Source organism: Bolinopsis microptera, chromosome 12 (genome assembly GCF_026151205.1).
Source record: "Bolinopsis microptera isolate Bmic1 chromosome 12, MBARI_Bmic_1.0, whole genome shotgun sequence".
NCBI lineage: Eukaryota > Metazoa > Ctenophora > Tentaculata > Lobata > Bolinopsidae > Bolinopsis > Bolinopsis microptera.
Window position 1 is genome coordinate 1,007,100 of NC_087083.1, and position 14,523 is coordinate 1,021,622.

The 14,523-nt window shown below is 40.8% G+C and overlaps 1 protein-coding gene across 1 annotated transcript in view; it reads right to left on the reverse strand.

Annotated features, from left to right (window-relative positions):
- Positions 1-14,523, reverse strand: part of LOC134824023 (cytoplasmic dynein 1 heavy chain 1-like) — a 59,956-nt gene that overhangs the window by 16,007 nt on the left and 29,426 nt on the right. The window contains 11 exon segments of the mRNA XM_063835671.1: positions 3,733-3,906; positions 4,133-4,299; positions 5,751-5,930; positions 6,102-6,278; positions 6,496-6,654; positions 6,930-7,021; positions 7,214-7,307; positions 12,609-12,737; positions 13,097-13,237; positions 13,934-14,103; positions 14,363-14,496. Coding sequence (XP_063691741.1) covers positions 3,733-3,906; positions 4,133-4,299; positions 5,751-5,930; positions 6,102-6,278; positions 6,496-6,654; positions 6,930-7,021; positions 7,214-7,307; positions 12,609-12,737; positions 13,097-13,237; positions 13,934-14,103; positions 14,363-14,496 — 1,617 coding nt within the window.

The window sequence follows — 14,523 nt, forward strand, 5'->3', positions numbered from 1 at the left end:
TGGTACTGTGACTGTCACGTGGTACTGTGACTGTCACGTGATACTGTGACTGTCACGTGGTACTGTGACTGTCACGTGGTGCTGTGACTGTCACGTGGTGCTGTGACTGTCACGTTGTACTGTGACTGTCACGTGAAACTGTGACTAAGTGTCACGTGATACTGTGACTGTCACGTGGTACTGTGACTGTCACGTGGTACTGTGACTGTCACGTGGTACTGTCACAGTGTCACGTGGTACTGTGACTGTCACGTGGTACTGTGACTGTCACGTGGTACTGTGACTGTCACGTGGTACTGTGACTGTCACGTGGTACTGTGACTGTCACGTGGTACTGTGACTGTCACGTGGTACTGTGACTGTCACGTGGTACGTACTGTGACTGTCACGTGGTACTGTGACTGTCACGTGGTACTGTGACTGTCACGTGGTACTGTGACTGTCACGTTGTACTGTGACTGTCACGTAAAACTGTGACTAAGTGTCACGTGATACTGTGACTAAGTGTCACGTGATACTGTGACTAAGTGTCACGTGATACTGTGACTGTCACGTGGTACTGTGACTGTCACGTGGTACTGTGACTGTCACGTGGTACTGTGACTGTCACGTGGTACTGTGACTGTCACGTGGTACTGTGACTGTCACGTGGTACTGTGACTGTCACGTGGTACTGTGACTGTCACGTTGTACTGTGACTGTCACGTAAAACTGTGACTAAGTGTCACGTGATACTGTGACTGTCACGTGGTACGGTGACTGTCACGTGGTACTGTGACTGTCACGTGGTACTGTGACTGTCACGTGGTGCTGTGACTGTCACGTGGTGCTGTGACTGTCACGTGGTGCTGTGACTGTCACGTGGTACTGTGACTGTCACGTGGTGCTGTCCATGTCACGTGGTACTGTGACTGTCACGTGGTACTGTGACTGTCACGTGGTACGGTGACTAAGTGTCACGTGGTACGGTGACTGTCACGTGGTACTGTGACTGTCACGTGGTACTGTGACTGTCACGTGGTGCTGTGACTGTCACGTGGTGCTGTGACTGTCACGTGGTGCTGTGACTGTCACGTGGTACTGTGACTGTCACGTGATACTGTGACTGTCACGTGGTGCTGTGACTGTCACGTGGTACTGTGACTGTCACGTGGTACTGTGACTGTCACGTGGTACTGTGACTGTCACGTGGTACTGTGACTGTCACGTGGTACTATGACTGTCACGTGGTACTATGACTGTCACGTGGTACTGTGACTGTCACGTGGTACTGTGACTGTCACGTGGTACTGTGACTGTCACGTGGTACTGTGACTGTCACGTGGTACTGTGACTGTCACGTGGTACTGTGACTGTCACGTGGTACTGTGACTGTCACGTGGTACTGTGACTGTAACGTGGTACTGTGACTGTCACGTGGTACTGTGACTGTCACGTGGTACTGTGACTGTCACGTGGTACTGTGACTGCCACGTGGTACTGTGACTGTCACAGTGTCACGTGGTACTGTGACTGTCACGTGGTACTGTGACTGTCACGTGGTACTGTGACTGTCACGTGGTACTGTGACTGTCACGTGGTACTGTGACTGTCACGTGGTACTGTGACTGTCACGTTGTACTGTGACTGTCACGTGGTACGGTGACTGTCACGTGGTACGGTGACTGTCACGTGGTACTGTGACTGTCACGTGGTGCTGTGACTGTCACGTGGTGCTGTGACTGTCACGTGGTGCTGTGACTGTCACGTGATACTGTGACTGTCACGTGGTACTGTGACTGTCACGTGGTACTGTGACTGTCACGTGGTACTGTGACTGTCACGTGGTACTGTGACTGTCACGTGGTACTGTGACTGTCACGTGGTACTGTGACTGTCACGTGGTACTGTGACTGTCACGTGGTACTGTGACTGTCACGTGGTGCTGTCCATGTCACGTGGTACTGTGACTGTCACGTGGTACTGTGACTGTCACGTGGTGCTGTGACTGTCACGTGGTGCTGTGACTGTCACGTGGTGCTGTGACTGTCACGTGGTACTGTGACTGTCACGTGATGCTGTGACTGTCACGTGGTACTGTGACTGTCACGTGATGCTGTGACTGTCACGTGGTGCTGTGACTGTCACGTGGTACTGTGACTGTCACGTGGTACTGTGACTGTCACGTGGTACTGTGACTGTCACGTGGTACTGTGACTGTCACGTGGTACTGTGACTGTCACGTGGTACTGTGACTGTCACGTGGTACTGTGACTGTCACGTGGTACTGTGACTGTCACGTTGTACTGTGACTGTCACGTGGTACGGTGACTGTCACGTGGTACGGTGACTGTCACGTGGTACTGTGACTGTCACGTGGTACTGTGACTGTCACGTGGTGCTGTGACTGTCACGTGGTGCTGTGACTGTCACGTGGTGCTGTGACTGTCACGTGATACTGTGACTGTCACGTGGTACTGTGACTGTCACGTGGTACTGTGACTGTCACGTGGTACTGTGACTGTCACGTGGTACTGTGACTGTCACGTGGTACTGTGACTGTCACGTGGTACTGTGACTGTCACGTGGTACTGTGACTGTCACGTGGTACTGTGACTGTCACGTGGTACTGTGACTGTCACGTGGTGCTGTCCATGTCACGTGATACTGTGACTGTCACGTGGTACTGTGACTGTCACGTGGTACTGTGACTGTCACGTGGTACTGTGACTGTCACGTGGTACTATGACTGTCACGTGGTACTATGACTGTCACGTGGTACTGTGACTGTCACGTGGTACTGTGACTGTCACGTGGTACTGTGACTGTCACGTGGTACTGTGACTGTCACGTGATGCTGTGACTGTCACGTGGTACTGTGACTGTCACGTGGTACTGTGACTGTCACGTGGTACTGTGACTGTCACGTGGTACTGTGACTGTCACGTGGTACTGTGACTGTCACGTGGTACTGTGACTGTCACGTGGTACTGTGACTGTCACGTGGTACTGTGACTGTCACGTGGTACTGTGACTGTCACGTGGTACTGTGACTGTCACGTGGTACTGTGACTGTCACGTGGTACTGTGACTGTCACGTGGTACTGTGACTGTCACGTGGTACTGTGACTGTCACGTGGTACTGTGACTGTCACGTGGTACTGTGACTGTCACGTGGTACTGTGACTGTCACGTGGTACTGTGACTGTCACGTGGTGCTGTGACTGTCACGTGGTACTGTGACTGTCACGTGGTACTGTGACTGTCACGTGGTACTGTGACTGTCACGTGGTACTGTGACTGTCACGTGGTACTGTGACTGTCACGTGGTACTGTGACTGTCACGTGGTACTGTGACTGTCACGTGGTACTGTGACTGTCACGTGGTACTGTGACTGTCACGTGGTACTGTGACTGTCACGTGGTACTGTGACTGTCACGTGGTACTGTGACTGTCACGTGGTACTGTGACTGTCACGTGGTACTGTGACTGTCACGTGGTACTGTGACTGTCACGTGGTACTGTGACTGTCACGTGGTACTGTGACTGTCACGTGGTACTGTGACTGTCACGTGGTACTGTGAGTTGTGACTGTCACGTGGTACTGTGACTGTCACGTGGTACTGTGACTGTCACGTGGTACTGTGACTGTCACATGGTACTGTGACTGTCACGTGGTACTTCGACTGTCACGTGGTACTGTGACTGTCACGTGGTACTGTGACTGTCACGTGGTACTGTGACTCCTGTACCTGGGAAAACCAGCTCGTTCTCTCTCCAGATACTCTCCCAGAGCTTTCTGTATCTTCTGAAGAAGGTCAGCTAGTCGCTCCAGGGACCTCTGCACTCCGTTGATGGTGATAACGTTTACTATCAGCGGGGATTTAACAACTTTCTTCATCAGACCCATGAACTCTGTGCTGATACTGTGGATAGTGGAGGGGTTACAACAAAATACCAGTGAGATTGTTAATTTGAAAACTGTTCACCGAAATTATTTTTATGAATACGAATTTATTATAGTTTACTTTGCAGGGTTACGGGGACAATTAAAATATAGTGAAATATAGTGAACTATAGTGAAATATAGTGAAATATAGTGAAATTTAGTGAAATTTAGTGAAGTCAGAAATATAGTGAAATATGACAAACCTTGCAAATCTAGAAGTTTCAACGGGCAGTAGGTGAGGAATATCCGCAGAACCACTGAAGATCCCATCCAGATACACCCATCTTCGCTGTACGTCTATCCACACGTCAAACAAGGCGTTTATACGGTTCAACTTGTCCTCCCATGCTAGTGCGTCCTCTTCAAACACCTGGTGTTATATTAGATCAGATCTCTTTCACTTACATTAGATCAGATCTCTTTCATTTACATTAGATCAGATCTCTTTCACTTACACTAGATCAGATCTCTTTCACTTACATTAGATCAGGTATCTTAAACTTACATTAGATGAGATCTTTTTCACTTACATTAGATCAGATCTCTCAAACTTACATTAGATCAGATCTCTTAAACTTACATTACATCAGATCTCTTTCATTATAATTAGATCAGATCTAGCATGACTACTGTATTGATATACTGAAGTTGAAACCAGACATAAAGTTTTAAAACGTTCAAGATTCTGAGCTAATTTTGTATTTTTACGACCTTGGCGTGATTGATCTTTAGCGGGGTATAAAAGCAGTTGCTTCATGTAAATAAAATTAAATTTTGGAAGATAATGCCTTTGGGAAGATAATGCCTTTACGTACATCATCGCCATAACTCTGCCTTATCAATGTATTCTTGTGTAAATATGTATTGATCCCGTTTGATGCGACAAGGAAAAATGCTCTTATCAGGAAAGGAATTACCTTGAGGCCAATAAATTTGGTTCACAATAAATTTGGTTACCATAATTTTAGTCGCAAATTTCGCAAATTTTTAGTCTACAACAATTTTAGTCACATTTTTCGACTTTTCGAGATCATTTTCGACGTAGTTTATGTCGATATGATCCTTCAGCCGTTTCAACAGAGCATACATAATGGGATGGATCGATTAAAAAGGTTATGTCCAAGAGGAGCGCGAGCTCTAACACTTAAAGTGCAATAGGACTTTGGTACGGTTTTGTGCAGTAGGAACGGTGATGTCATTAATAATGTCATTAATAATGTCATTAATAATTACTCATTATATTAATTATAAAGCCCTATAAACAATGTAAGCTTAATAATATTTAATATTCATGTCATACAAATGCTCTACTGAAATTCTGGTCTCCTTTAAAATTAGTCGCCGAAAAATTTAGTCTCATGAAATTTGGTTTACAACAATTTTAGCCAAAAGTTTGACTAAATTTATGGTAGACTAAATTTGTCGTTCTTAAGGTACTCAACGTTTCAATGTTACAACATCGTATTCATGATCTAAAATATATGCCTTATCAGTACAGATATATTGCTTAATAGATTCTTTGTTTTATTGGAGCTTTTTCGTGAGCTATGATACTTTTCGTGAACTATGATACTTGATATTTGTAGCTCTCAAAAAAAGTTCTCCATTACGATTTCTTAATGCATGTTCGTTGTTAAATCTGGTGCAACTGCAGAATCTGTTAGATCCCTCACCCAAATAATATACTGAATAAGCTAATTGAGTCATTAAACTTAACTCAAAGTCAAATTAAAGTTAAATTAAATTTAATAAATCATAAAAATCAAATTAAATTAAAAGAATTTATTCTTTTAATTTAATTTGAGAATTTGACATAAAAACCTTGTAGTAAGGAGACAACTTCATAGCTGACACAGAGTTGATATGCTCCCGGACACCATCGAACAGTTCATCCCACCCCTTTATAATTCTACACTTGTTTTGGTAGTTTATCAGTTCTAACTCGTAAGAGTTCCACTTCTCACGTACTTGCTTCAGGAACTCCTCCAGAGCCATTTCACCCTGAGGGAGGAGGGTAATTAGTCGGTAATTAGTCAGTAATTAGTCGGTCATTAGAGGTAATCAGTAGGGAAATTGAGAGCTATTATTTTGTTGATTGAGCATAAAGTTAATAATTGTTCGATGGATTTTTGTATCGAAACAGGCCCCACTTACAACCCCACAATAACGCACCTGAGCGGTTGTAATAATCTTGTTCACGATCAACTCGTTCTTCAGAAGATCCACAGCCCACACGCTGCCTAGAGTCAGGTCGCTCATAACCCAGACTACGTTCAGCTCCTTCATCATGCTCTTCCAGTGCCGTTCTTTGAGTGCTTCAGATTTCAGGGCTACTATTGTTTGGTTCACCTGGATAAATGTTATAATTTGAGGTTTTATTTGTTTACTTGAATAAATAATATAATTAATAACTTTAGATTACTAGTACAGCATATAGTCGTGTGTACTTTTTATGATCAATCTTGATAGTCTTTCTGCTGACAACTATGACACATTTTTCTGAAGCACAAACAATTTTTGCAACGAACTATTATAAAAAACAACTTTTTTACGTATTCTCACAAACCTTGATGAAGTTCTTCAGTACTTTAGTGACATAATCGTAACTACTATAAGACTTAAGTCTAGCTGGCATAGCTTTACATTGGGTGAGCAGCGCGTCAAGTCCAGAACGCACTTTACGGGGGGAGATACTAAGCCAGGGTTTCTCCTTCCACTCGTCAATCTGAGTTGTAGTGAAATATAGTGAGATATAGTGGGATATAGTGAGATATAGTAAGATATAGTGAGATATAGTGAGATATAGTGAAAATTGAATTATAGTGAATTATAGTGATATTATATATATAATATATATATATATATTATATTGTATTTCACCAAAAGGTTCTAAATCGCGCAAATTTGTAGGTGCACCTAATCACCGATTAGCCGATATACCTAATTATTATTTAATTATGTAATTATGTAATTATAATTATGTAATTAACTGATTCTCACCTGAACCCAGATAGAGCTAAGTTCACGCCACACTTCATTAAGATCCTTAACTTCTTCCAAGATTATCTCTAGCTGGTTGTCTTGAGCTCCACCTGAAGAAATAGGTTTAAAATTAATTAAATATCAAATTATGAATTACGGATTATTTAAAATATTATGTGATTGAAATAATAAATTTAATTCAAATTGATGATTATTTTTTAAATGCATTTTAAAAACCATAAATTATTAAAAAATAAATAAATCAAATCATTAACTATTAAATTTGTAGATTAATAAATTACCAGCGGCGCTCAGTTCTAGAGCCTCCTTAGCCTTGACAATGTTATCTCTTTCTTCTTTAAGCTTCAGGAACTTCTTCTCGAACAGTACTAGCGTCTGAAAAGAAAATTTAAACTTAGTTCACAAATAGATAAATTTATTATTTATTATTTTATCTATTTATAAATAAATGAAATCATGGCTATGGTTTTGTCAAAAACCAGATTATATCGATTTTCTGTAAATAAATAGATGTTCGATAATCAAATAGATCTCGCTTATCATATTCGGAAAGTGCTCTCTATTATCACTTCGAGATGGCCAGGCCTACTCTGTGCTCTCTATCTAATAAAAATAGCTTTTAATATTTAAACTAAAACTTTAATCGTTCTTTCCAGGAATTATTCTAATCATCCATTTTTTTTATTTGATAAAAAAATCGGTAAATAATCCAATTATCTAATTGTAAAAGTAATCGTTTGATTAAAATTCGTCTTCGAATGAGAATTTCAGGCACAGGGAAATAATGCCTTCATTTTTGCGTATAATACAATATACATTGGCGATCTCCCTCCAGAAGTATAATACAGTACAGAAGCGAGTGGGTTATTTTTACACTATTTTCACAACTACAATTAAATATATTTATTGACTTATTGAGGACCTTACAGAAGGAATTAATTTAATGGCGTTTCTCTTGTCGCTAATATGGAGTTAGATTCCTTATTGTTGAACCTCTAACAGAGGAGAGAGGAGACAAAAACTAATTTGGACCTTCCCCTTCAAAAAAATTTTTCTTCCCGGTGATTCTGCATAACAATTCCCACCAGCCTGCTCAAGCGGATTCTCAAATATTTTTCTCAAAAATTCGATTATTCAAAAATTCCCCGGTAAATCGAAGATAAAAATTGAAGATATTTATGTAATGATGAAAAAGTTAAGATTTATAAAACTCTTCAACTGCTATATTTTTGCATTCCACACCACGTGCACGTGATAATGTGAAGGTAAATAATATACGCAAATATAAGATATAGGCTTGTGTCCATGCAACATAAAGCAACTCCTCAACACGTCGACGCACTTGGATATCGTGCGACATAAAGGCTTCAATTTGGTCACGTGAGCATAAAGTCACGTGACCGAGGTATTTTGAAATTCACACAAAGAAACCTCTCCCAGATGTAAATAGAGTATTTTGGGAGGAGTTGCTTGAAATATAACCAGTATTTTAGCTCCGCCTCCGGTCTTTTAAACTTTTAAAAGATATTTATAGTCATGTGGTGCGAACGTGTGCTCTTTTTGTGAGAAGTTTGCTTTTTAAGTCGAAGAATTGCGGCCATTTTGAATATTTTGTACCATTATCTTACCAAAGCGATCCTGTTAGCAGCTGTTATACTTTCTCCGCACGCTCCTCTTTTTTGAAACATAAAAATCGCTGGCGGCCATTTAATATATTTTAACATGTTGCCCAAGTTTGCGATAGGAAATAAGGTCCAAGAGATATGCGCTTTAACATATTACCATTCTCCTCGAATTTATTTATTTATTATTGTATTCAAGGTAAATATCTGCAAGTAAAGCTTGGGTTACCCGAATATTGTTAAAATTATTGTTTGCAGGTATGGCGACTGTACTGACTGCAATGCTTGTAATGATACTGGTGGAGAGTCGGGATGGGTTTGGGGGTGAAACACCAGCACCTTCGCTTCAACAAAACAGTAAAATTGATTTTAAGCCACAGCCCTTGGAGGAAGACGATGAAATTGTTCGTTGTATCACTCCAAGATACGTGAAGGAAACAGCCGGTAACCTTATCTACTCCTTTAGAACAGTCGGTATCCATCAATGCTGGCTTTACTGTAAAGCCCTCTTTAGGTGCCGTGTTCTTGCATTCCAGAGCCTGACTGGAATTTGTTATCTCTACCCAAAGAAGACAAACACTATCACCAATCTTGATCCGCTGAAGGTTCACCTCGAGATCTAAGAGATCCGGGATTTTTAGTTTATTTGATTTTATTTTTAGTTTTTTTGATTTATCATGAGATTTGGACAACCAACTTTAAGTTGAAGCTAAGGATATTAATATATTAGCCAGATTAACACATGACAAATATGGCGAGTTTTACAAATATTTCACAAATATTAAAAATATTTCACAAATATTAAAAATATTTCACAAATATTTCACAATTAATATTACAAATATTGCGAGTCCCACTGTCTGTCCACAAATAACCACTCATAATCTCCTCCAGCACTCTATTGAGAAATACTGTATGGAGACAATAGAGAGGAACACAGAAGGAGCTAGCATTCTTGAAGCAGTTTCCTTGTCTAAAGGAGAAGGCTTCCTGATCCAGCAGAGTCTGCTAGAGGTAACAATTCATAAGATTTTTCGGTCTAACACTTCAATATAATTTATAAAATAAATTCTTGGTAGATGTTGCCTTTGTACTGAACATGAAGGATGCCCCTGGGATGCCCATACAAGATCCAGGATCTTTTGACAAGGCCCCCTTCTAAGGCCGGATATGTACTTTATTTACCCTAATGTACCAATATTACAAGGTGTCCTGTCTGAGAAAGGGTAAGAGGATGATAACTGTGGAGGAGGAGGCAGTGGAGGAGGCGATGGAGGCGGTGGAGGAGGCGGTGGAGGAGGCGGTGGAGGAGGCAGTGGAGGAGGCGGTGGAGGAGGCGGTGGAGGAGGCGGTGGAGGAGGCAGTGGAGGAGGCGGTGGAGGAGGCAGTGGAGGAGGCAGTGGAGGCGGTGGAGGAGGCGGTGGAGGAGGCAGTGGAGGAGGCGGTGGAGGCGGCGATGGAGGAGGCGGTGATGTTCAGTGTTAACTGGAGATCTTGTGTTGAAGGTAAATAAATAAATGAAGTCACATTTTAACAGCTTTTTTATTTAAAATTAATATAGATTAGACGGTGTTTTTACAACTTTGTAAAACTAAATTAATTGTGATTGATTCTTGTTTGTAGCTTTAAATACAGATCAAAAACCTTTATGGTTGAATCTAACTTTTATAATTTAGATCATTATTAATAAACCATAACTTGTTTCCACAAACTGTACAATGCATCTCCCCCAGGAAGCACTTGGAATCTCCAAGGAGTGCCCCACAAACAGAACCTGATACCAGAAAAAATGTTTTATCAGATTTCCCTATCTGAAAACCCAGGATTATGCCTACAAAGTCTCGACAGTGCGGATGGAATGTCAACAGCAGTTCTGACAAAATGTCGGAAATTCACGGGGAATGACACTGACCCTCAGGTTATGTTCGTGAGGATAGACTTAGATCACGTACCAAGGCCACCTCATGGACCACCCATCGAACGAAAGTCTATCTACTCAATATCCGGGATAGGACCTCTACAGTTTGGTTCGGAAAGAAACCTCAACATCATGTTCACGGGAGAGGAAGTGACCTCCACAAAAGCCCTCCAAGGTTTACTTTTCAAAGACCCGGCTCATTACCAGGAAACTCCACCCTTGTGTCCCATATCACAGTTCTCTGTCCCACACAGCACAGTTAGAAACACGGACAACCGCCCCTTCTTCCTACCTGGAGACCAAGTAGAAATACTCTGTGACCAGGGCTACGGAGTGAAACGTCTCAACTACACTGCTCTACAGACCGTGGTGTGTCCAGGGGAGGATACACCAGGGAGGATACACCAGGGGAGGATACACCAGGGGAGGGTAAACCAGGGGAGGATACACCAAGGGAGGGTAAACCAAGATACTGCTCCAGGATACTGCCCCGGAGGATCTCCTGCCAGGGGAAGCACAAGGAGAAGAAGAGGGTGGAGTTACATTATTTATTTCTGGTAATAGCTATTGTGAGTTCGACTATAGCAGTAGGGTTGTTGGTGGTGTTGGTCATACGGAGGAGGAGGGAGGAGGAGGTGGAGGGTATGGCTACTAAAGAGGAGAAAAGTGGTGAGAAGAGGATTACAGTTTGAATGAGAGACTTTGATTTTTTGATGAAATGGAGAATTTGAGGATGGATTTTCTTTGTAGAAGCAGACTTGGACTTCTCCACTCTACACCAGTTAGGGACTCCAAAGATAGGGAAGATACATAAGCGCATTTCAACGACAACGCCAGTTAAGGGCGAAGAATTTACATAATATCATTGATGGTTTTTTTTTAATTAAATATTTTTCAATAATTATTAATTTGATTTAATTTTCGTATTTTTTGCTGAGCTGCATTTCAAGCTGCATTTCATTCTTGTGTGAATTTCCAGTATAAGAAATTCTGCTAAAAATTCGATTATTTGCTCCATTTGATAAATATTTTAGTGTACTTTAAATTAAACCACGTGACAATATATTCATTTTAAATATATTCAAAGAGAATGCGCGTGTAATTTCCGAGCGGCTTAATCAGGAAAACGGCTAGAGTTATGGGAGTGATTTTTCCGGTATAGTATCGACAAAACTCTGACGAAGCCAAATGAGTTAGGTTTTTCGAATTGGTCGGTGATAAGTGGGTAAATTGATGTTTTTGTACCGCAAATGTGACATAAAATGGCTAACTTTTTCTCCCTCTTCGCTCTTACTCCCATTACTGCATATTATGTATCGTTAACACATTAATCATAATTAGGTTAGCCGCAAGATTCACTGTTATGTAATACTATAAGCTTATTAGAGGGGAGGGCACTCATTGCGGTCTGTTTGGTTACACTAGTATTATAATACTATCATCATGTTTTGATGAACATCTAAATATTCTGAATCAATGATTTATAAGAAGCTATGAATCGATGATTTATAAGTTACAGCTATGATCGAATATTAAAACGCCTATAGCTAAATGACCTAAATATATCAAAAAAAAGCTTCACTTTAGGAATCAATAAAGCTATCATGTTTGCTTTATTTAAAAAGCTAAGATATTTTAAAAAGAATCGATGATATTATATCAGTGTATGTGAGGCCTGTACTATACTTACACACAAAGCATCCTTAATATCAGAATGTTTGATGTGTCCCTGTGTAGGTTAATTCAGAGGAAAATAGAAACAGAAACCAAAGAACAGAAACCAAGCAATTAACGGTTAAATGATTATAAATTATCATTATCAATGTTTAAAACGTTATAATGTCATGTATATCCTTAATGTTGTAAGAAGAGGTCTGCCAAGATTTTGCGATACAAATTTTTTAAGCTACAATAGCTGAAATAAAGGGATTAAGGTGGTCCATAATAAACGCAACATCGTGGTCATAAAATGATGAAAAAACGCTAGCTATTTCCAAACCCCTCCCTCTGTGCGGGCTCACGTAATACAAATAGTAATATCCACACTTTGCAGCTCATTAATATTCAATAAGTACAAGAAAATCTCCACATCGACATTGCGTTTATTCTGGCCCACCTAAAACAGTTTAAACTCACATCAAGAGCGTTGGAAGGTTTGATGTTGCCCTGAATGGGCTTGTTCAGGTTCCACTCTCCCAGAAGATCCTGAGTCCGAGCTGCCAGGGACTTGTCCTCTGACATGATCCGTTCTTGTAGTTGAGATACCTGGGGAGGCGAGGGTAAATTGCGGGGTAATTGTGGGGTAATTGTGGGTAAATTGTGGGGTAAATTGTGGGGTAAATTGTGGGGTAATTGTGGGGTAATTGTGGGGTAAATCGTGGGGTTTAAATTGAGTAGATGTGGGACTGTTTAGATGTGATATGAACGTATTTGAAAGATAGATGTGGAAAGTGAATTGTGAGATTATAATTTATTATAATTCAGATCCAGATATATGAAACAAGAAATTTAAGCTTGGAACATGAAGTCAATATTGAGCTATTTATTAACATAGACTACCACTAACCTATTGCTGGATAATTTGTATTCATTTATTTAGTATTCTATTTTATTTTTTCACTAACCTGTTGCTGAATATGACTGTCCTTCTTCTTGAGTATAGCACAGAATGCATCCCACTCACCCTCCACTTGGTCAGTGTATATCCAGTTGTTGGGGAACTGGTATCTCTGTCTTTCTAGGATACGCTGTCCGCTTGTGAACGTCTGGGGGAATGGAGTTAGAGTCAATATAATATAATATAATACTTACACACTTTGTATTTACACAGTTACACGCCCATTCGACCAAACGTTGAGAAATAAATGGGCATGGGGTTTATATTTCTCCGTTCTTGATTTCATCGCCTACCGTTAATAAACCCCTAGTGTTGTTTTAGAACAGTTCGATGGCCGCGTTCAGTAATTACGATGGACAAGGTAATTAACAAACGCGGCCGAGGCGAATGAATAGCTAATTGGTTATTAATGAGGCGAATGAATAGCTAATTGGTTATTAATGATAAACTCTTTAACAAGTTACCCTCCTAATACAACACATATTGTAGTGAGTCTGTACAACACATTTGTTAATACTTTATCTCTGTCTGTAAGATGAGGTCAATTCTTATCACCTCCATTTTAATCCCTTTTTTTAAGAAACACGACCAACACGATAAGTAATAAGTATCTGTTCGCTTGTTATTTGATATTCACAGTTCCTATGCATTCAGGGCATTCATGTCACGAGGTAAGACCCCAATTAGCTGTAGCAGTTGCGGAACACCTAATTCTTGAAACATACAACATTTTCTGCATATTCTTAAAATTTATACTGCATATAGTTGCACGGAATCACATAATTCATTTTTTTCTCTGCACATTTTAAAACTTTATACTGCATTCCTAAACAAAAATTCTCACCTCAACACATTCCTGCCACTGTCTCATATTCCTCTTCAACTGCTGGACGTACGTGACAAACTGGACTGCCTCCGCAGTACTGGACGTGTCCAGGGAAGAGGACTCCAGGTCTGTACGTGCCTTGTTGATATCCGTCTGGAAGCTCCCCATGCTTTCTCCCAGCATTTGTCCTGGAATTTAAGGTTTTGTTGTGGGAGGCTGAAGATTTATTTTCCATTCGGCGAAGTGCGAACATTGTTTGTTTTTCTGCCCGCCAATATTTGGCCCTATAATCGTACTGCAAATGTAGCCAAATGAAACCCATATAGAATGTTTAGTAAGTTTATAGTAATCTTAGTAACCTGAGAAAGCTACAGTAACCTATAGTAACTAACAGAAACCAATACAAAAGTAACCAATAGTAATCAAGAGTAACCAACAGTAACCTACCGAATCTAGATAGGATTTCCTTGTGCCAGGTATCGTACTTCATGTTGATCTTGGTTTGCACCTGACTGTAGTCCACAACTAACGGTCCAAACTGCTCCCTTGTCTCCATCTTATCTATTGTAAGTCTGTGCTTCCTGGGTAATTGGGTAATTGGGTAATTG